Source organism: Salvelinus sp. IW2-2015, linkage group LG27 (genome assembly GCF_002910315.2).
Source record: "Salvelinus sp. IW2-2015 linkage group LG27, ASM291031v2, whole genome shotgun sequence".
In the NCBI taxonomy this organism is placed as follows: domain Eukaryota; kingdom Metazoa; phylum Chordata; class Actinopteri; order Salmoniformes; family Salmonidae; genus Salvelinus; species Salvelinus sp. IW2-2015.
In genome coordinates this window covers 6,006,273-6,027,673 of record NC_036867.1, presented here as the reverse complement: position 1 = coordinate 6,027,673, position 21,401 = coordinate 6,006,273, and the positions used below count along the sequence as shown (strand labels likewise).

Genomic DNA, 21,401 nt, shown 5'->3' with positions numbered 1-21,401 from the left:
ACATTTTCACGTTTCGTTGAATAAAATATGCAGTCAGTGGCACGTGATGCATTATCCTCATCAATTGTAATTGAATAACTTAAATGGAAGTCTATAGTTAATTGTGTTATGCACACAGTAATTTATTTTGTTAAGTCAATGTTTGTTAAAAAAAAAAKAGTGGTTACAGAAGCCACTAGCAAGACACAGTTGATGCCACAGCAGTTGAGGACAGCGCAAGCGGTCCTGATGCTGGGACTTAAATTAATACGTCACGACTCACGAAGTAGAAGCATTAATGTCCATGTGGCAGCTTTTTAAGGGAGAATTTGTCCAGTTACCTCAAATKACATTCCATATGCTAGTGAAGTGACAGCCCTGTACGTTTTAAACCAATAATTGCATGCTGGCCTAATTCATTGACCTATTTTGTGCGATGTGAATGGACACTAACATTGAAAGATCATCCACTAAGAGATGCAGGTAGGAATTACCAGGAGACTTGTTCAAAGGCCTGTCTCTAAACAAGAAAATGATGGTCTTGTGAGTGCAGTTGAAGACATGATTATTTTAGATGCAACTAATCCGTTTTAAATGTAGTCTTTAGTATTTTCGGACTATTTTGAAGAAGTGCCTACGGCGTCTCAAAATGGACAAACAGTACTATTGCCGCTCTCTTCTTGTTTAAGGGAGTATGCGTTCGACCGAACTGAAGCGTGCTGATTTAGCCAAACCTTTAGATTCAGAATTAGGCTAACCTATGATGTCACAGAATTGAATCTTATCAAATGGTATTTRTTTCAAAATCACACTACTCCGGTTGTCTCAATATCATTTCAACCAAAATGAAGATGGCTGATATTACTATGGACACGCTGATATCGTACATGGACAGGCTTATTTGTATGTCATGAGCCATYGTGTATGGACTGGGMTGACACACACACACAGTGTGCAAAGGTTGCTGGGGGCAGGCGTGCGAACATCGCATCACATCACACTTGACATAGCCTGGATTGGACTCTTGGGAGCTGGGACTGTGGAATGTGAAAGCTGTTGTGTTCTCCTCCATGCAGTCATACTGGACATCCTGGCTTTCCACACCACCACCAGACGTTAGTTGAATCCCAATGTGAGTGGAATTTAGCCTAGGCTTAGACACGCCACCTTGGTATTGCAGTCAATGTCAGAAGTTGAGCCCCTAACATGATTGTCTCCAAGCTGTCTTCAGAACTTAGTCCACAAGGAGCAGTGGATATTTTCCATGCAAGAGATTTTGAGGCTACACATCATTTGRATATTACTGTCAGGGATTGGACCTAGATGTCACAGCCAGTTTTTAAACAAACCTCGCAGTTTGGTTCACAAAGACAATTAACAATGTTGGTACTAGGGCCTTCCGAGTGGCACAGTGGTCTAAGAGCGGTGCCACTAGAGATTCTGGGTTCGAGTCCAGGCTCTGTCGCAGCTGGCCGTAATCGGGAGACCCATGGGGGCGGCACACAATTGGCACAGCGTCATCCGGGTTAGGGGAGGGTTTGGCCGTCAGGGGAGGGTTTGGCCGTCAGGGGAGGGTTTGGCCGTCAGGGATGTCCTTGTCCCATCGCGCACTAGCAACTCCTGTGGCGGGCCGGGTGCAGTGCACGCTGACACGGTCGCCAGGTGTACGGCGTTTCCTCCGACACATTGGTGCGGCTCGCTTACGGGTTAAATGGGCATTGTGTCAAGAAGCAGAGCGGCTTGATTGGGTCGTGTTTTGGAGGACGCACGGCTCTCGACCTTCGCCTCTTCCGAGTCAGTACGGGAATTACAGCGATGAGACAAGACTAACTACCAATTGGATACCATGGAATTGGGGAGAAAAAAATCTAACAATGTTGGGACTATTGGCCTAGGCCATTCCATAAGTTTGGTTCATTCACAAGACAAGTGCAAGAAAATCAATACAATAGACTACGACAGTACATGGATTAAAATGTAGCCTACAGCCTGCTACTAGTCAATTCCAGTGTTCAAATAAATTCAACAGATGGGCTGTAAAACAATTGAAGATTTCCCCATTTCTCTGTTTTCATGTCCTCATAAAACATTTGTTTGCCATCCTATAGTCCTAGTAAGATATTGTACTCAAGCTATTAATAAAAATAAAAAWAAWKTGTTTTGTCAGGCTACTTACTATAATATGCATATTTTTTTGTACTGTATACTAAGGGACCAAAGGGCTCCCGCTGTGCGAAACAGAGGACTCCTAGATAGCAAAGCTGTAAATTGGCATGTCTCCAGTCTTTGTAATGGAGTCGTGCTAAATCTTTAAATATGTCCTGTGGTCATGCGCTTTGGCTCGTGCCTCATTAAAGCCAATGCATTGAGGAGGAAACCAGTTTGCACAGTGCCATGGAATACACTACTCCTTCCTGTTTCTCCACCCATTGGKTCAGGTCAATGCATTTTCAATGTGTAAACTAGGGTTGGGTGGTATATCCAAATTYCCATACCTTCATTCTGTTCCTCTACCATACTGGGGTATACTGTATTACTGCAGTGTATACAAGGGGTGCTATTTCTTTCCAAATGTTAACAAAGTACTTGCGAATTCCCATAGCAGATGCCATCCTAMTGCTAACAAGCGCAAGCAAACATAGCCTAAACTAAATGCAAGGACAGACAACCCACCAGACAACCCAACAGACAASTTATACAACTATCTCAAAAGGCTACTCGCACTTGATCCAGAATGGGATTGATTGTCTTTGCTGTAACTAAGAAGTTTGATATTGCAGGCTAGCCACCTAACATTATAGCTGTGGAGTCAGGGGAATTGAGAGGAGAAGGGGGGGAGGGGGTTTGCATCTTCATCAACAACAACTGATGTGCTGATTTGAGCACGGTGGAAGTGTTGGACCATTGTTTACCCGWCTTGGGATACCTGATGGTCAAATGCCGACCCTTCTACCTCCCTAGGACTTTTTTTAGCTGTATTCTTGACTGTTGTATACATTCCAACTCAGGACGAGAAAAATAACAGGCTGGCACTTAACAAACTGTACAAGGCTATAAACAAGCAGGAAAACATCCACAGGCTGCATTTCTGGTTGCCGGCGTCATTAAGACAAGTGATGCCTAACTTCCAGCAACATGTCTCCTTCGCCACTAGGGGCAATAAAGTCCTAGACCACTATTTTTTTACCCACTCKCAATTATGCAAGGCCCTCCCTCATCCGCCATTTGGCAAATCAGATCATGACTCCGTACTCCTGCTTCYTGTTTACAAGCAGAAGCTCAAACAGGAAATACCCATGACTCGCTCTGTTGAAAATGGTCTCCAGAATCAGAGATTATGCTACAGGACTGCTTTGCTAGCGCTGATTGGAATATGTTTTGAGACTCCAMCGATAACATCAATGAGCTGACCACCTCCATAAACTGGCTTCATTAGGAAATGCATCAGCAACGTTGTCCCCACAGTGAAGGTTTGCTGCTTCCACAATCAAAAGCCCTGGATTAACACAGAGGTTGGCGCTAAACTAAAGGACAACCCTAAACTATCGCAGACAACTCTGAGGCTACGGCTGAGGACGGGAACAAGTCCCTCTATGACCTCAGAGTCATCAAACGAGCAAAAGGACAATCTAGGAATAAGGTGGAATCATATTACACATGCTCCGATGCCCGCCTCATGTGGCAGGGGCTACAGTCCATTACGGCCGTGATCCGCCAAACGATGCCTCTCTACCAGACGAAGTCAATGCATTTTATGCACGCTTCAATAATAACAACATTGTGTGAGTGGCGTCACCAAAAGACTGGGTGATCTCCCTCTCCGAGCCCGACATGAGGAAGGTCTTTAATCAGGTCAACACTCGCAAGGCTGAGAGGCCTGATGGTATTCCAGGGCGCATTCTCAAAGCATGCGTAGAACAGCTGGCAGGAATATTCACTGTAATTTTCAACCTCTCCTTGTCCCAGTCTGTAATCCCCACGTTTTAAAATGACCACCGTCATTCCTGTTCCCAATAACTCCAAGGCTTCATGACACAATGACTACCKCCCTGGGTTTCCATTAGGAAAATGTGGCGTCGGACATTTCACCAGCAGCATTTTAATTTACCGGACATTTTAGAGATTTACGGGACYCATATGCATTAGGTGCGTAACCTGATTAGGGCGTCCACCCACGGTGCTCAGAATTACATAAATTCCATTTAGGTCATTCTCACGAAACTGTAAAAAAAAATATTATTCAATTTCCTCTTTAATCACTGAGATTAGGATCTGTACTTATCTATTTTATTATTATTATTATGTTTTTGATCAGATATTATGCATTTTTACCAACATTTTCACAAAATTCTCTGCAGTTTACGAAGTCCAAAAGAGTTATAAACAAACAAATATTTTTTAACATTGCTCCTCTAATGACAAGGCCAGAGTTGAACATATCACTAAAAATCAAAATATTTCAAATGAAATTATACAAATATTATAACATTTTAATCTGACTCTTTCCTAATTTAATCTCTTTAGCCGTTTCGGTAATGACAAGGCCAAGTGGGGAAAAGGGTGTTTGAGAATAAGAACTTCATTCTGAATTTGCGCTCATCTAAGGACTACTCCTCTAGATCAGGCCAGGGCAAAGGCCAGCCCGGGGGCCGTATCCGGCCCGCGACCTGATTCAATACGGCCGGTGGAATCATACTCAGATCACAAAGAWTTTTTGATAGTAAAGTTTTGAAAAACGTATTTGTTATTCAAATGAATAGCCCAATGAACACTCGCCTTTGTGTAATGATTTAACTCCCACCGCTTGTGGGACATTTATTTTGAAGGCACGTATAAATAACAACTGCACGAGGACARACAGTGACTGTCAGGCTGACACAAACGTCMCAGTTACAAATAGTAGCTAGCTAGAAATTGCACAAAAATGAGTTTTTCTAMGATTTCAAAGAAAAKGAAAGTAGACAATGAATGTAGGGTGTTCCAGCGAGAGTGGACAWCAAAATMTTTCTTYATTGAGGTATCAAAGAGAGTATCCGCTGTCCTGAAATACTACAACTTGTCCCAACACTTCCAGACRAAGCATGCAGAGAAATATAGGAATATGTATTCTGAGCAGAGGGCAAGTGCATCGAAAGAGTAGCTTTCTCAGTTGCAAAAGCAGCAAGGGCTWTTCAGCAAACGACTGAATTGCGAGAGCTAGCTATGTACTGTCCCACAAAATTKCTAAACATAGCAAGCCATTCGTTGAGGGCGAATTCATTAAAGAATGTTTAATTGACTCTGCAGCGATACTTTGCCCCGACAAGAAGAGCTGTTTGAAAATGTTTCCCTGTCAAGATGAACAGTGACACGCCGTGTTGAGGACATCGYAGAGAATATGGAACAACAGTTGAAAGACAAGGTAAAGGATTTCTCCTTGGYCCTGGATGAGAGCAGTGATGCACGTGACATGGTGCAGTTGTTGATATACTTACGAGGCATAACCCCAGACWTTGARWTTACAGAGGAGCTTGCTTCAGTGCWGTCAATGAAGAGCACAACCACAGGGAAAGATTTATTGGAGGAGGTTAATAAGTGTGTAGCAAAGCTGGGACTGAGTTTTGAAAAGTTATCCAGTGTGACCACTGATGGGTGCCCAAACTTGACASGAAAAAATRTTGGCCTTTTGAAAAGGATACAAGTTCAAGTAGTTCAAATGATTTTCCTGCATTACATTATTCATCAGGAAGTGCTCTGTAAATGTGGTCTGAAAATGAGCCATGTTGTGGATAAGTCACTTCATAAGAGCAAACTCTTTAAACCACAGGCAGTTTGTCTCACTCTTGGAAGAGACAGAGTCGGGTCATGTAGATCTCCCCTACCACATAAATGTGACATGGCTGAGTTTGGGGAAGGTGCTTAAAAGGGTGTGGGACCTGAAGTCGGAGATTGCTGAGTTTTTGCAAATGAAAGGAAAATATGTGGATTTCCCTCAACTGCAAGATGAAAAATGATTGGCTTATTTTGCCTTCACCGTGAACATTATGGCCCTCATGAATGAACTGAATTCCAAACTACAAGGGAAGGGCCACCCACCTTCTAACACTACTAGTCTGTTCCCTATCAGATGACCAGCGGGAGAAGTATACATCCACCTTCTAACACTACTAGTCTGTTCCCTATCAGATGACCAGCGGGAGAAGTATACATCCACCTTCCAACACTACTAGTCTGTTCCCTATCAGATGACCAGCGGGAGAGGTATACACCGCTGCTGCGTGCTTTGAGCAGTGAGTTTTCTCGTCGTTTTGAGGATTTCAAAGTGTTGGAAAATGACATGCTGTTGGTTTCCTCTCCTTTCACCTTCAAAATGTGGATAACACTCCCACTGACCTGCAACTTGAGCTGATCGATCTTCAATCTGATGTAGTGATTGTTTTGAATAGTTCTCCAATGTCACTGATGAGGTTCGATGCATCTCTCGATGAACAAAACATTCCAAAGATTAGGAGTCATGCTCAGAAGATGTTTGTACTGTTGGGGTCAACCTATGTATGTGAACAGACATTTTCAGTGATGAAATATAACAAGTCAAGGCAGAGATCATCTCTTACTGACTCTCACCTCTCAGCAATSCTGAGTATAGCGACGTCAGAAACTATACCTGACTTCACTGCTCTAGTCAATGCCCATCAGAGACTTCACTTCTCACACTGATTGAGTAGTTTAAATGTAATGTTGAGCTCAATCTCTTTCTTGGGTTTTTGTGCATACCCGTTAACAAGAGTTCTGTCCGTGGTGCTGAATGCACAGTGTACTTTTCCCTCTGTAGTTCATTGCATGTTTAATAATGAAAATACCTACCAAAAGGAGATCATGGATGTGGTTTATTTCTGTGTGTGTTAAAAAATAATTTTCTTTAGCATATCTGGGCGTGATTTACAGTAGATATATCTGTCAACACAGTCATACACATGATGTATAATCTTGTAGTATAATTCTGGCCCGCGATGGCAAAAATATATTCTAACGTGGACCTCCATGGAAAAGAATTGCCCAAGCCTGCTCTAGATGATGTATCAAGGTGGAATAAAGCTTTATTGAGTTTTTAGAGGAACTTGAAAAAAMGTTGTACAGTATGTCCACAGACACTGTGCTTGCACGTAATAAATATTATAGTTTCATGTAAACTTCAACTAGTATACCATTTTTATGATTTATGGACAAACTACACCAACATATTTTGTGTTTTATTCAAATAAGTTATTTTTTTAAATAAAATGACCCGAGAATTTAATCCGGACACATTTCGCAAATGAGAATTTGGGGTGAAAATTGACAAAATTCAGACAAATGTATTTAATATAAGACACTTTCTCGAAAAACTAGACATCTTAGTCCTCAGAATAATAGTTTATTTTTGMAGATGCATCATGGTTTTGTAACTCAATTTGCTACAGACATTTTAAAACTGGTTTCATGAGAATCACCCATTTGGATTATGGTAATTCATATAAACAGAACATGCAAGTCCAGGATGCAACGATGTGCGGTCCGTCTTACTGAATTCTGATGTGCACTTTGAAGATGTTAGAACAGCTGTCCACATTTACTTTTCTCAGGCGACAAGATGAGTAGCGAACAGCAAAATGACTAGCCTACTATCTACTATCCCCTGTAGAAGAAAGGTTTGCCTATTCTATTGGTCCGCTTATCGACAAGAAATAGCCCATTCCTAACAGACCTTGGGACAGTGTGGGACGCTAGATCCCAAATTCATACAACCAATAGGCCTAGGCTACATAATTATAACAAAATAAAAACAATGAGTCTGATGCAACAGATCAGAACCTTTTAACTTCAAATGTTGATAAAGTATTATTTCTTCAGCATCTTCAGCATTATAAGAGCAGCCATGCACAAGGCAGTAAGCTACGTGCAAATGTTCGCTTGATAMTGCAATTAGTGGGAAAACACTGTTGTCAAAAATGCAATGCACATGTGAGCAGTTTCATGTGGCAGAGATGAAAATATCCCTTAGAAATGTTGAAAGAGGGGAGATCTAATATGCAACAACTTGCATGGTTTTCAAAAATGTTTTGTATATTTTACCTTTATTTAACTAGGCAAGTCAGTTAAGAACAAATTSTTGTTTTCAATGACAGCCTAGGAACAGTGGGTTAAAACTGCCTTGTTCAGGGGAAGAACGACAKATTTTTAYCTTTTGCTAGGATTGTGCCTTTGGCTACTGGACAATGAAAGAAGTTGATTTAAAATAATTGCCTCCACGGATATCATCTGATTTTGGCTCGGCTACTTTGAAGCAAGGTAAGACATGCTCTTCACAGATGAATCCTGGTTTCRACTGTACCGGGCAGATGGCAGACGGTGCAGCGTGTATGGTGTYATGTGGGCGAGCAGTTTGCTGATGTCAAAGTTGTGAACGGTTGTGAAATTGCTGCATGTTGCGTTTTATATTTTTGTTCAGTGTAGTATGATTACTTTGTTTGTCATGTTCTTGTTTTTATTTCTCATGTTTTTGTTCTACCTTATGTTATTTTTAGTATTACATAGTATTACTTTCAAGAAAAGCATTTCACTGTACTTGACATTTCACTGTACTTGACATTCCACTACATGTGACATTAAACTAAAACTAATATATGGTTTTCACTAATAACTATTTCAAGTTATTTTTACATTTCAAGCGGAACTTGATCACTCACCTCTTATGCTGCTTGCTCAACAGTGGATCTTCATGTTTGCGCCACATGCTTTTAGGTAATAAGTATACCATGTGACTCGCCCAATAGAATTTTAGTGAACACATTTGTTTAAAATATATTTTCTTTCTTTTGGGGGGGGATGGTATTGGAAATCATACTGTCGGTACTTCAAAAGTATACGGAATACTGCCGAAGCCTAGTGTCTACCTCAAACTGTAACCTGGTATGGATTGGAGTTAGAATGATTTACAATTAGCTTGCACTTCCAATGTATCTTCAACAAAGCAAACTGAAAACAGGGTTGAAACCGGTTTGGAATGATGTGCATTGTACATGCATTTTCATTTCCAATGTATATTCCTCAAACCTAWTCTAAAACCGGGTTTGAATGGTATGCATTTCCTACACATTGTGTAACTGACTATCCTTTGCTAAAAGACCCCAACATGTAGCCTTTTTATTCAGGTGTTTATATCGATCTAAAATTGACCACCGTGTGTGTCCCTGGAGTTTCGCCACCCAGGGAGACAAGAGAGTTCGTTTGGACTGGGAGGTGAGCATTCAGAATTGATGAGAGACTAGTGGAGCATTGAAAATGGGAGCGAGCTGCTCTCTCGTCCTCCGKGTTTTTCCCAGCTAGCGAGAGACTTCACGTCTCCAACCGTGGATGGCCACGCTCCACTCTCGGTTGTTATAGCAACAGGCTGCTGGAGGACTGTATAGATAGAAAAAGGCATCTGTAGTAATAGTACGTCGTGGGGACATCTAGGCTAATGATAGTATACCATTGTAATATCCTGCCTGTGTGTTAAGCTACTTCTAGATGATAAACACTGTGGCTTATGAATGCAGCAAGAAATCCTTATATTGACTAGCCTAGTCTTCTTGATATTTATTTGAAGAGTTACATTTTATTGAATAAAGGCCACTGGGCTAGCTTTTTTCCACCCTAGAGAATTGCTCAAATGCGTTAATGTTAGTAAGCTGCTATTCTGACGTACGTCGATATCATGGAATTGTTTGTAAAAGGCCATAAATAGTAGTTTACCACGTACCAATTTTAACAGCATTTGAGCTATGCTCCGTCTCTTGAATATTGCCCATTTTGGAAGGGAGCATAATGTGATTTGGAAATGGCATGCATTGTGTTTTCTACAGCTCTAGACAAGGCAGTGTTTGACATTTAGCAAAATATGAGCAAACCCACTCTGTTCAGTCAAGGCAGGCTGAGTATTTGGCTTTTTCCTAGGACGCTGATSAATGATACCACTTGTGAATCAAAGAACAATTTATTGTGATCGATCAGCAAGGATTCTTAATTAAACACACTGAAGCTCACAAGTGTCTATCTCCTTTACAGGGAAATCTTCCTTGACTATACAGTTTGTGGAAGGCCAGTTTGTCGACTCATATGACCCAACTATAGAAAACAGTAAGTATGTGTGTGTGTGTATGTGATCTCATTCCCTCTCCCCTGCTGCTGGCCTGTGTTGGCAGGACTAGCCACCCACCCAGGTCTCTGAGTTCTGCTGGACCACAGCCAGGTGCATTTATCTATACTCCTCATTCATGGTGAAGCTCACACTACACACACACACACACACACACACACACACACCCATACAGTACCAGTCAAGAGTTTGGACACACCTGCACATTCCAGGGTTTTTCTTTATATTTACTATTTTCTACATTGTAGAATAATAGTAAAGACATCAAAACTATGAAATAACACATATGGAATCATGTAGTAACCAGAAAAGTGTTAAACAAATCAAAATATATTTTMTATTTGAGATTCTTCAAAGTAGCCACCCTTTGCCTTGATGACAGCTTTGCACACTCTTGGCATTCTCTCAACCAGCTTCACGAGGAATGTTTTCCAACGGTCTTGAAGGAGTTCCCACATATGCTGAGCAGTTGTTGGTTGCTTTTCCCTCACTCTGCGGTCCAACTCATCCCAAATCATCTCAATTTGTTTGTCGGGGGATTGTGGAGGCCAAGTCATCTGATGCAGCACTCCATCACTCACATGTTTTATCAAATAGCCCTTACACAGCCTCTCATTGCCCTCGTAGCTCTCCGGCACTCAACGTCCGTTCCTCCATCTCCGCTAAAAATTGCTCAGCCCTCACAGGAAAAAAAACAGCCTCTGAATTCGCTCCATCATTTTTTGGTTAAAAAATATAATTTAACAAACACCCCATCTGCCTTTGTGACTGTACCGATTGATTTTGGAAGTAGGCTATCGTAAGAAGCTTGGGCTCYCGAGTGGTGCAGCGGTCCAAGGCACTGCATCTCCGTACTAGAGGCGTCACTATAGACCCTGGTTCGATTCCAGGCTGTGTCACAACCACCCATTGTCACGATCGTCATATGAGTGAGACCAAGGCGCAGTGTGGTAKGTGTACATTTTCTTTTAATGAATGAAACTCTGAACAAAAACAACAAAATCAACGAAYGAAACGTGAAGCTATACAAATAGTGCAGACAGGCAACTAAACATAGACAAGATCCCACAAACACAAAAGGGAAATGGCTGCCTAAATATGATCCCCAATCAGAGACAACGATAAACAGCTGCCTCTGATTGGGAACCATATCAGGCCACCATAGACATACAAATTCACCTAGATAACCCACCCAAGTCACCATCACGCTCCAACCAACACAGAGAAAAAACAGCTTACTATGTTCAGGGCGTGACACCCATGATTAGGAGTCCCATAGAGCGGCGCACCATTGGCCCAGCGTCTTTAGGGTTTGGCCGGGGTAGGCCGCCATTGTAAATAAGAATTTGTTCTTAACTGACTTGCCTAGGTAAATAAAGGTTAAATAAAAAATTCTACATTTCAACAACATGTCATAGGCTTCATCTGGACCCACCTGATGATATGTGGCGCTGTGTTAAACAACTGGCTTTTTCTCTAATCTATTGATGATCAGATACTTCASTTGTAACTTGCTCTGTTGCGCTCACATTTTACAGTTGATAGACAACTTTAGCACTGTTACAAACTTAGACTCTTTTTTTAACTATAAAAATATAAATACTGTATAAAGCATGTAAAGTGTTGGTCCCATGTTTCATGAGCTGAAATCAAAGATCCCAGAAATTCTCCATAAGCACAAGAATGTCTCTCTAATTTTGTTCACAAATTTTGTTTACATCCCTGTTAGTGAGCATTTTTCCATTGCCAAAATAATCCATCCACCTGATAGGTGTGGTATATCAATAAACTGATTTTAAATAGTATAATCATTACACAGATGCACCTTGTGCTGTGGACATTAAAAGGCCACTCTAAAATGTGCGGTTTTGTCGCACAACAAAATGCCGAGATGTATCAAGTTTTGAGGGAGCGTGCAATTGGCATGCTGACTGCAGAAATGTCCACCAGAGCTGTTGCCAGATAATTGTTTTAGAGAATTTGGTAGTACATCCAACCGGCCTAACAACCGCAGACCATGTGTAACCATGCCAGCCCAAAACCTCCACATCCGGCTTCTTCACCTGCGGGATCATCTAAGACCAGCCACCCAGACAGCTGATGCAACTGTGGGTTTGCACAACCAAAGAATGTCTGCACAAACTGTCAAAAAACGTCTCAAAGTGTTCTCTTCGTGGAAGAATCCCTTTTTCAACTGTACCGGGCAGATGGCAGACAGGTATGGCGTTGTGTGGGTGAGCGGTTTGCTGATGTCAATGTTGTGAACAGAGTGCCTGTCACGTCCTAACCATAGAGAGTCCCTATTCTCTATATCAGAGTAGGTCAGGGTGTGACTGGGGGGTTAGTCTAGTTTATTATTTCTATGTGGGGTTCTAGGTTTGTTTTTCTATGTTGGTGATGGTGTATGGTTCCCAATTAGAGGCAGCTGGTAATCGTTGTCTCTAATTGGGGATCATATTTAGGTAGCTTTTTTCCACCTGTGTTTATGGGATATTGTTTTGAGTYAGTGCACGTAGCAACTCTGTAGTCACGGTTCGTTGTTAGTTTATTGTTTATTTGTTTTTGTCTTTGCTTAGTTTCACTTTCTAATAAATGATGTGGAACTCAACATCCGCTGCGCCTTGGTCCGACATTTATTCCAGTGAACGTGACAGTGCCCCATGGTGCCAGTGGGGTTATGGTATGGGCAGGCATAAGCTCTGGACAACAAACAATTGCATTTTATCGTGGAAAAATCCTGAGGCCCATTGTCGTGCTATTCATCTGCCGCCGTCATCTCATGTTTCAGCATGATAATGCATGGCCCCATGTCGCAAGGATCTGTATACAATTCCTGGAAGCTGAAAAATGTCCCAGTTCTTTCATGGCCTGCATACTCACCGAACATGTCACCCATTGAGCATGTTTGGGATGCTCTGGATYAATGTGTACAACAGCGTGTTCCTGTTCCCACTAATATCCAGCAACTTCACACAGCCATTGAAGAGTAGTGGAACAACATTCCACGGGCCACAATTAACATCCTAATCAACTCTATGCGAAGGAGATGTCACGCTGCGTGAGGCAAGTGGTGGTCACACCAGATACTGACTCCTTTTCTCATCCACGCCCCTGCATATCTGTATTCCCAGTCATGTGAAATCCATAGATTAGGGCCTAATGAATTTATTTCAATTGACTGATTACCTTCTATGAACTGTTGCATGTTGTGTTGATATTTTTGTTCAGTGTATAAATCAACATGTGTCCAGTGCTGCTGCATGTGCTCATGTGTTGTCTTCAATTACACAGGCTGGGACCTATTTCTTGGTCGACTTATATCAACATCGCTGCGCATTAGTGGTGGGGTAGGTTAAATAAATACAACAGAATAGGCCTAATTCAAATAACAGTGAAGGAAATGAAAAATGCTTGGCAGAGCATGTCCAGAGCTTGTGGCTGAGCGGTACCGKAGCGAAATTGAAGGGAGGGAAGGCCGATGCTCCAACATTTTTTGAATCCGATCCACGCTCCAGCCAAATTACTGACACTCCGCTCCTCGCTCCACTCCAGCTCCACTCCCCTCACATCCTCAGACACACACATTGCTGAAACCTGCCATGTCAATGACCCTTCCTGATACCTTTAGCATTTTTATGAAWTGGTTGTGTAGGTGGACTCTCAACACCACAGCAGGTCATTTGCATAGAGCAAAAGGGATGAAGAGCCAGGGGAGCTTTCCGGACGTTAGTGTTCTACCTTACCCATCWCATATAGCTACAGAGTCTATCATATACATACAGTGCCTTCGTGAAGTACTTATACCCCTTGACTTATTCCACACTTTGTTGTGTTACAGTCTGATTTCAAAATAGATTTTTCTCACCCATGTACACACAATATCCCATAATGACAAAGTGAAGATTTTTTTTATTTAACCTTTATTTAACTAGGCAAGTCAGTTAAGAACAAATTCTTATTTACAATGACGGCCTAGGAACAGTGGGTGAAMTGACTTGTTCAGGGGCAGAACGACAGRTTTTTWCCTTTGCAGCTSGGGGATTYGATCTAGCAACCTTTCGATTACAGCTGTGAGWGTTTCTGGGTAAGTCTCTAATAGCTTAGCACACCTGGATTGTACAATATTTGCCCATTTATTATTTTCAAAATTCTTCAAGTTCTGTCAAATTGGTTGTTGATCATTGCTAGGCAACCATTTTCAAGTCTTGCCATRGATTTTCGATCAGATTTAAGTAAAAACTGTAACTCGGCCACTCAGGAWCATTCACCGTCTTCTTGGTAAGCAATTCCAGTGTAGATTTGGCTTTGTGTTTTAGGTTATTGTCCTGCTGAAAGGTGAATTCATCTCCCAGTGTCGGATGGAAAGCAGACTGAGCATGATTTTCTTCCAGGATTTTGCCTGTACTTAGCTCCATTCTGTTTCTTTTTTATCCTGAAAACTCCCCAGCCCTTAACGATTACAAGCATACTCATAGCATGCAGCCACCACTATGCTTGAAAATATGGAGAGTGGTACTCAGTATTGTGCTGTATTRGATTTGCCCCAAACATAACACTTTTTGTATTCAGGACAAAAAGCTAATTGCTTTGCCACATTGTTTGCAGTATTACTTTAGTGTCTTGTTATAAACAGGATGCATGTTTTGGAGTACTTTTATTCTGTACAGACTTCCTTCTTTTCACTCTGTCAATTAGGTTAGTTTTGTGGAGTAACTACAATGTTGTTGATCCATCCTCAGTTTTCTCAGATCACAGTCATTAAACTCTGTAACTGTTCTAAAGTCATGGCGAAATACCTGAGCGGTTTCCTTCCTCTCCGGCAACTGAGTTAGGAAGAACGCCTGTATCTTTGTAGTGACAGGGTGTATTGATACATCATCCAAAGTGTAATTAATAACTTCACCATTCTCAAAGGGATATTCAAAATGTTTTACCCATCTACCAATGGGGGCCCTTCTTTGCGAGGCATTGGAAAACCTCCCTGGTCTTTGTGGTTTAATCTGTGTTTGAAATTCATTGCTCGACTGAGGGACCTTACAGATAATTGTATATGTGGGGTACAGACATGGGGTCACACAAAAAAAGGATGTTAAATACTATTATTGCACACAGAGTTCCTTATTATGTGACTTGTTAAGCACATTTTTACTCCTGAACGTATTTAGGCTTGCCATAAGAAAGGGGTTAAATACTTATTGACTCAAGACATTTCAGCTTTTAATTTTTTATTAATTTGTAAAAATTTCAAAAAACATAATTMCACTTTGATATTATGGGGTATTGTGTGTAGGCCWGTGACTCAAAATCTCAATTTAATCAATTTAAAATTCAGACTGTAACACAACAAAATGTGKAAAAAGTCGAAGGGTGTTATTACTTTCTGAAGGCACTGTAGGTAGACACACTCACACCAACAACACAGGCGCACGCACACGCAGGCATACACTCACGATTAGAGCTGTGGCAGTGACCATATTACCGCCACACCAGTGGTCACAAGTCATGAAGGCAGTCAAATTCCACGTGACCGTTTAGTCATGGCAATTAGGCTTCTCCAAGCTCTGATRCTGCTGCTGGTCATTAGTAGTCTACCAAACTTGCTAACTGCCTGGTACTCAGCGCTCTGTTGTACTCTAATCACTCTGACATCAATGCAAATGTATTCGAAAATCKAATCAAACACTTCATGTGAGCTCATGTTGCGCAACATTCCCTATTCCCTAAAACATCCTGTGGCGGACTGCACTAGCATTGAATAGTTTTCAGGGAACTTTTCAGGGARGTCAGGAACCAATACACGCAGTCAGTCAGGAAGGCAAAGACTAGCTTTTTCAAACAGAAATTTGCATCCTGTAGCTCTAACTCCAAAACGTTTTGGGACACTGTAAAGTCCATGGAGAATAAGAGCACCTCCTCCCAGCTGCCCACTGCACTGAGGCTAGGTAACACTGTCACCACCGATAAATCCACGATAATCGAGAATTTCTATAAGCATTTCTCTATGGCTGGCCGTGCTTTCCTCCTGGTTACCCCAACCCCGGCCAACAGCTCCGCACCCACGCAGCTACTTGGCCAAGCCTCCCCAGCTTCTCCTTCACCCAAATCCAGATAGCAGATGTTCTGAAATAACTGGCAAAACCTGGACCCGTACAAATCAGCTGGGCTAGACAATCTGGACCCTCTCTTTCTAAAATTATCCGCCGCCGTTGTTGCTACCCTTTTTACCAGTCTGTTCAACCCTCTCTTCATATTGTCCTAGATCCCTAAAGATTGGAAAGCTGCCGCGGTCATCCCCCTCTTCAAGGGGGTGACACTCTAGACCCAAACTGTTACAGACCTATATCCAACCTGCCCTGCCTTTCTAAAGGCTTCGAAAGCCAAGTTAATAAACAGATCACTGACCATTTTGAATCCCACCGTACCTTTCCGCTGTGCAATCCGGTTTCCGAGCTGGTCTCGGGTGCACCTCAGCCACGCTCAAGGTACGAAACGATATCATAACCGCCATCAATAAAAGACAGTACTGTGCAGCTGTCTTCATTGACCTGGCCAAGGCTTTCGACTCTGTCAATCACCGCATGTGATTGGTGACTGGGTGACTGCCTCGCCTGGTTCACCAACTACTTCTCAGACAGAGTTCATTGTGTCAAATCGGAAGTTGTCCGGACCTCTGACAGTCTCTATGGGGGTACCACAGGGTTCAATTCTCAGGCCAACTCTTTCTCTGTATATATCAACAATGTCGCTCTTGCTGCGGGTGATTCCCTGATCCACCTCTACGCAGATGACACCATTCTGTATACATCTGGCCCTTCTTTGACACTGTGTTAACTAACCTCCAAACGAGCTTCAATGCCATACAACACTCCTTCCGTGGCCTCCAACTGCTCTTAAACGCTAGTAAAACCAAATGCATGTTTTCAACTGTTCGCTGCCCACACCCGCCCGCCTGACTAGCATCACTACTCTGGATGATTCTGACTTAGAATATGTAGACAACTACAAATAGCTATGTTCTGGCTAGACTGTAAACTCTCCTTCCAACTAATATGAAACATCTTCAATCCAAAATTAAATCTGGAATCGGCTTCCTATTTCGCAAACAAAGCCTCCTTCACTCACGCCGCCAAACATACCCTCGTAGAACTGACTATCCTACCAATCCTCGACTTCGGTGATGTAATTTACAAAATAGCTTCCAACACTCTACTCAGCAAACTGGATGCAGTCTATCACAGTGCCATCCGTTTTGTCACCAAAGCCCCTTATACCACCACCACTGCGACCTGTATGCTTTAGTCGGCTGGCCCTTGCTACATATTCGTCGCCAGACCCACGGGCTCCAGGTCATCTATAAGGCGGAGCTTAACCTAGCAAAGACTTATCTCAGCTCACTGGTCACGATAACAACACCCACCCGTAGCACGCGCTCCAGCAGGTATATCTCACTGTCATCCCAAAGCCAACACCTCTTTGGCCGCCTTTCCTTCCAGTTCTCTGCTGCCAATGACTGGAACGAATCGCTGAGCGGGAGATTTATATTTCCCTCACTAACTTTAAACATCAGCTGTCAGAGCAGCTAACCATCGCTGTAGCTGTACATAGCCCACCCAATCTACCTACCTCATCCCCATATTGTTTATTTTACTTTCTGCTCTTTTGTCACCAGTATTTCTACTTGCACATCATCTGCTCATTATTTCACTCCAGTGTTAATTTGCTAAATTGTAATTACTTCGCTACTGTGGCCTATTTATTGCCTTACCTCCTCACGCCATTGCACATACTGTATATAGACTTTCTTTTTTAAATATATTTTTTTCTATTGTGTTATTGACTGTATGCTTGTTTATTCTATGTGTAACTCTGTGTTGTTGTTTGTGTCGCACTGCTTTGCTTTATCTTGGCCAGGTCGCAGTTGTAAATGAGAACTTGTTCTCAACTAACTTACCTGGTTAAATAAAAATTAAATAATAAAAAAAAATATATATAGGCTATGCAATTGAGGGAGAAAACAGAGTGATGGCTGCTAATAAAAAGAGGAGGATCCCATCAGCTTTCTATAGGCTAGGCCTACTATATTTATTTCTCAATTTTCCTAATATTAAGCACATTGCTTATATTTGCATCAGGAGTATAGCCTACCTGGCTGGCATGAAAATAAACTACGGGGAAAAGTGTCCTCCATTCGCTATTTAAGTGCATGTTTCGATACAGTTGCATGATAATGGTCCATTCTAAATCATAACAAATGTCACACATATATTATTTAGTACAGTGCCTTGCAAAAGTATTTCCTATTTTATTGCATTACAACCTGTAATTTAAATTGATTTTTATTTGGATTTCATGTAATGGACATACACAAAATACTCCAAATTGGTGAAGTAAAATGAAAAAAAATAACTTGTTTCAAAAAAATAAAAAACAGATAAGTGGTGCGTGCGTATGTATTCACCCCCTTTGCCCTGAAGCCCCTAAATAAGATCTGGTGCCGCCAATTACCTTCAGAAGTCACATAGTTAGTTAGATTGCATAAAGATGGACTTTATTTAAGTGTCACATGATCTGTCACTTGATCTCAGTGTATATATACACCTGTTCTGAAAGGCCCTAGAGTCTGCAACACCACTAAGCAAGGGGTACCACCAAGCAAGCGGCACCATGAATACCAAGGAGCTCTCCAAACAGGTCAGGGACAACATTGTGGAGAAGTACAGATCAGGGTTGGGTTATAAAAAAATATCTGAAACTTAGAACATCCCACAGAACACTATTAAATCCATTCTAAAAATGTTTAAAGAATATGGCACCACAACAAACCTGCCAAGAGAGGGCCGCCCACCAAAACTCACGGACCAGGCAAGGAGGGCATTAATCAAAGAGGCAACAAACCCTGAAGGAGCTGCAAAGCTCCACAGTGGAGATTGGAGTATCTGTCCATAGAACCACTTTAAGCCGTACACTCCACAGAGCTGGGCTTTACGGAAGAGTGACCAGAAAAAAGCCATTGCTTAAAGAAAAAAATAAGAAAACACGTTTGGTGTTTGCCAAAAGACATGTGGGAGACTCCCCAAACATATGGAAGAAGGTACTTGGTCAGATGAGACTAAAATTGAGCTTTTTGAACGTCAAGGAAAATGCTATGTCTAGCGCAAACCCAACACCTCTCATCACCCCGAGAGAAACCATCCCCACAGTGAAGCATGGTGGTGGCAGCATCATGCTGTGGGGATGTGTTTCATCGGCAGGGACTGGGAAACTGGTCAGAATTGAAGGAATGATTGATGCCGCTAAATACAGGGAAATTCTTGAGGGAAACCTGTTTCAGTCTTCCAGAGATTTGAGACTGGAAAGGAGGTTCACCTTCCAGCAGGACAATGACCCAAAGCATACTGCTAAAGCAACACTYGAGTGGTTTAAGGGGAAACATTTAAATGTCTTGGAATGGCCTAGTCAAAGCCCAGACCTCAGTCCAATTGAGAATCTGTGGTATGACTTAAAGATTGCTGTACACCAGCGGAACCCATCCAACATGAAGGAGCTGGAGAAGTTTTGCCTTGAAGAATGGGCAAAAATCCCAGTGGCTAGATGTGCCAAGCTTATAGAGACGTATCCCAAGAGACTTGCAGCTGTAATTGCTGCAAAAGGTGAACAATACATAGTATTGTCTTTGGGATGGTGAATAGTTATGCACGCTCAAGTTTTCTGTTTTTTTGTCTTATTTTTTGTTTGTTTCACAAGAAAAAATATTTTGCATCTTCAATGTGGTAGGCATGTTGTGTAAATCAAACGATACAAACCCCCCMAAAAAATCTATTTTAATTCCAGGTTGTAAGGCAATAAAATAGGAAAAATGCCAAGGGGGGTGAATACTTTCGCAAGYCACTGTATATGTAAAGACAAGATTAAATCAAGAATAGTCTGATGGGTGACAATATTATCCTATCACTTGAATTATATATTATCACTTGTGAATGAYGYCCAGCATTAGAAACAATGCATTTTTTTGCGACTTGTTCGAATCATAGTCGCACCGCTCACGAAGCCTAGCCCWTAGGCCTATATGTTTTAAAAAGGTTTGTATCACAACTAAAGTGGCCAAATAAGTTYTTAAAATTAAGCACATGAATCTGCTTTACAAGAGGTGTAGAGCCTAACTGGCATATATAAGCAGCGCGTGAGTTTCAAATTTGGGGGAGAGCGTTTTCACCATAAAAATGCACMTTTATAATRAAAGCRTYACATGCATAATYACATTTGTGGTCACTTTTGATAATGGTRTTTTCCGCTAATGGAACATTCACGCTTATAGCCTACTRCCRTGTGYRCATTGCTGTGCTTATAATGTGAAGAAATAGCCTAATAGTTTATCAACATTTTAAGCTAAATGTTCTGATCTGTTGCATCAGCCACATTGCTTAAAAAAGTGTTTTTGATGCCAGTTGTTGTATTAATTTGGGATCTATCGCATCCCACAACTTTCCCAGATGGTTTGGAATATTTATTTCTCGCACAGAATAGAATAGGTCGACTTTTGTACTATGGGGGATAGTAGATTGACGTAGGCTAGTGCTTTTGCTGTTTGTGAGGCCTACTCATCTTGTTGGCTGACGAAAAGTAAATGTGGACAGTTCATCCAATAACTTCAATATGCACCTCGGAATTGGATAAGTACTCGCGCAGTTGCGTCCCCACTGTGTCTGTCTTAACTTGTAGCCTGTGAGGAAAATCACGATCACGTGACGGAGAGGCGTGTGAGTGAGTGAGAGACACTTCGGATTGCACAGCACGCTCAGGGAGAAGGGCACAACGCAGCACTCTGGGATGCAAAAGGCATGGATTTTTTTTAGGGTGCATTGTAAATGAGAGACTATTGGAGTGTGAACAGCCTGCACAAAAAACAAAGCAGAGATCTTGCCTTTCAATCGACTTTTTACAAATCATCATTAGAGTCGCATCATGCAGCCTTACAATGTATTAAAAATCAAAACATATAGCCCAATGTTTGAAGAACAACTAAAGTTACATTTATAACTCTAAATTAAGCATATAGGAGTACCTATTTCTTTGTTAACCGCTCAACACAGAATAGCCGCATTTGCGCATTCCCTCAAATCGTTTGGAGAAAATATTTATATTTTATTCAGCTTTGTTCAATTGTATTCTTCATACTATAAAATAATGCCACGGAATTAAAAGCAAATCTTGTCTGTTAAATGAACTAGTGTAGCCCATATCCATTTGGCATAGCCAGATAGGGACC

The 21,401-nt window shown here is 41.7% G+C and overlaps 1 protein-coding gene across 2 annotated transcripts in view; it reads left to right on the top strand.

Annotated features, from left to right (window-relative positions):
- Positions 1-21,401, top strand: part of LOC111953960 (GTP-binding protein Rheb) — a 33,841-nt gene that overhangs the window by 483 nt on the left and 11,957 nt on the right. The window contains exon 2 of one of the 2 annotated variants that reach the window (XM_023973448.3): positions 10,045-10,116. The exons of the other annotated variant lie outside the window; for it this stretch is intronic. Within the exon in view, the coding sequence (XP_023829216.1) occupies positions 10,045-10,116 (72 nt within the window). The remainder of the gene's footprint in view (positions 1-10,044; positions 10,117-21,401) is intronic. 2 annotated transcript variants of the gene reach the window in all.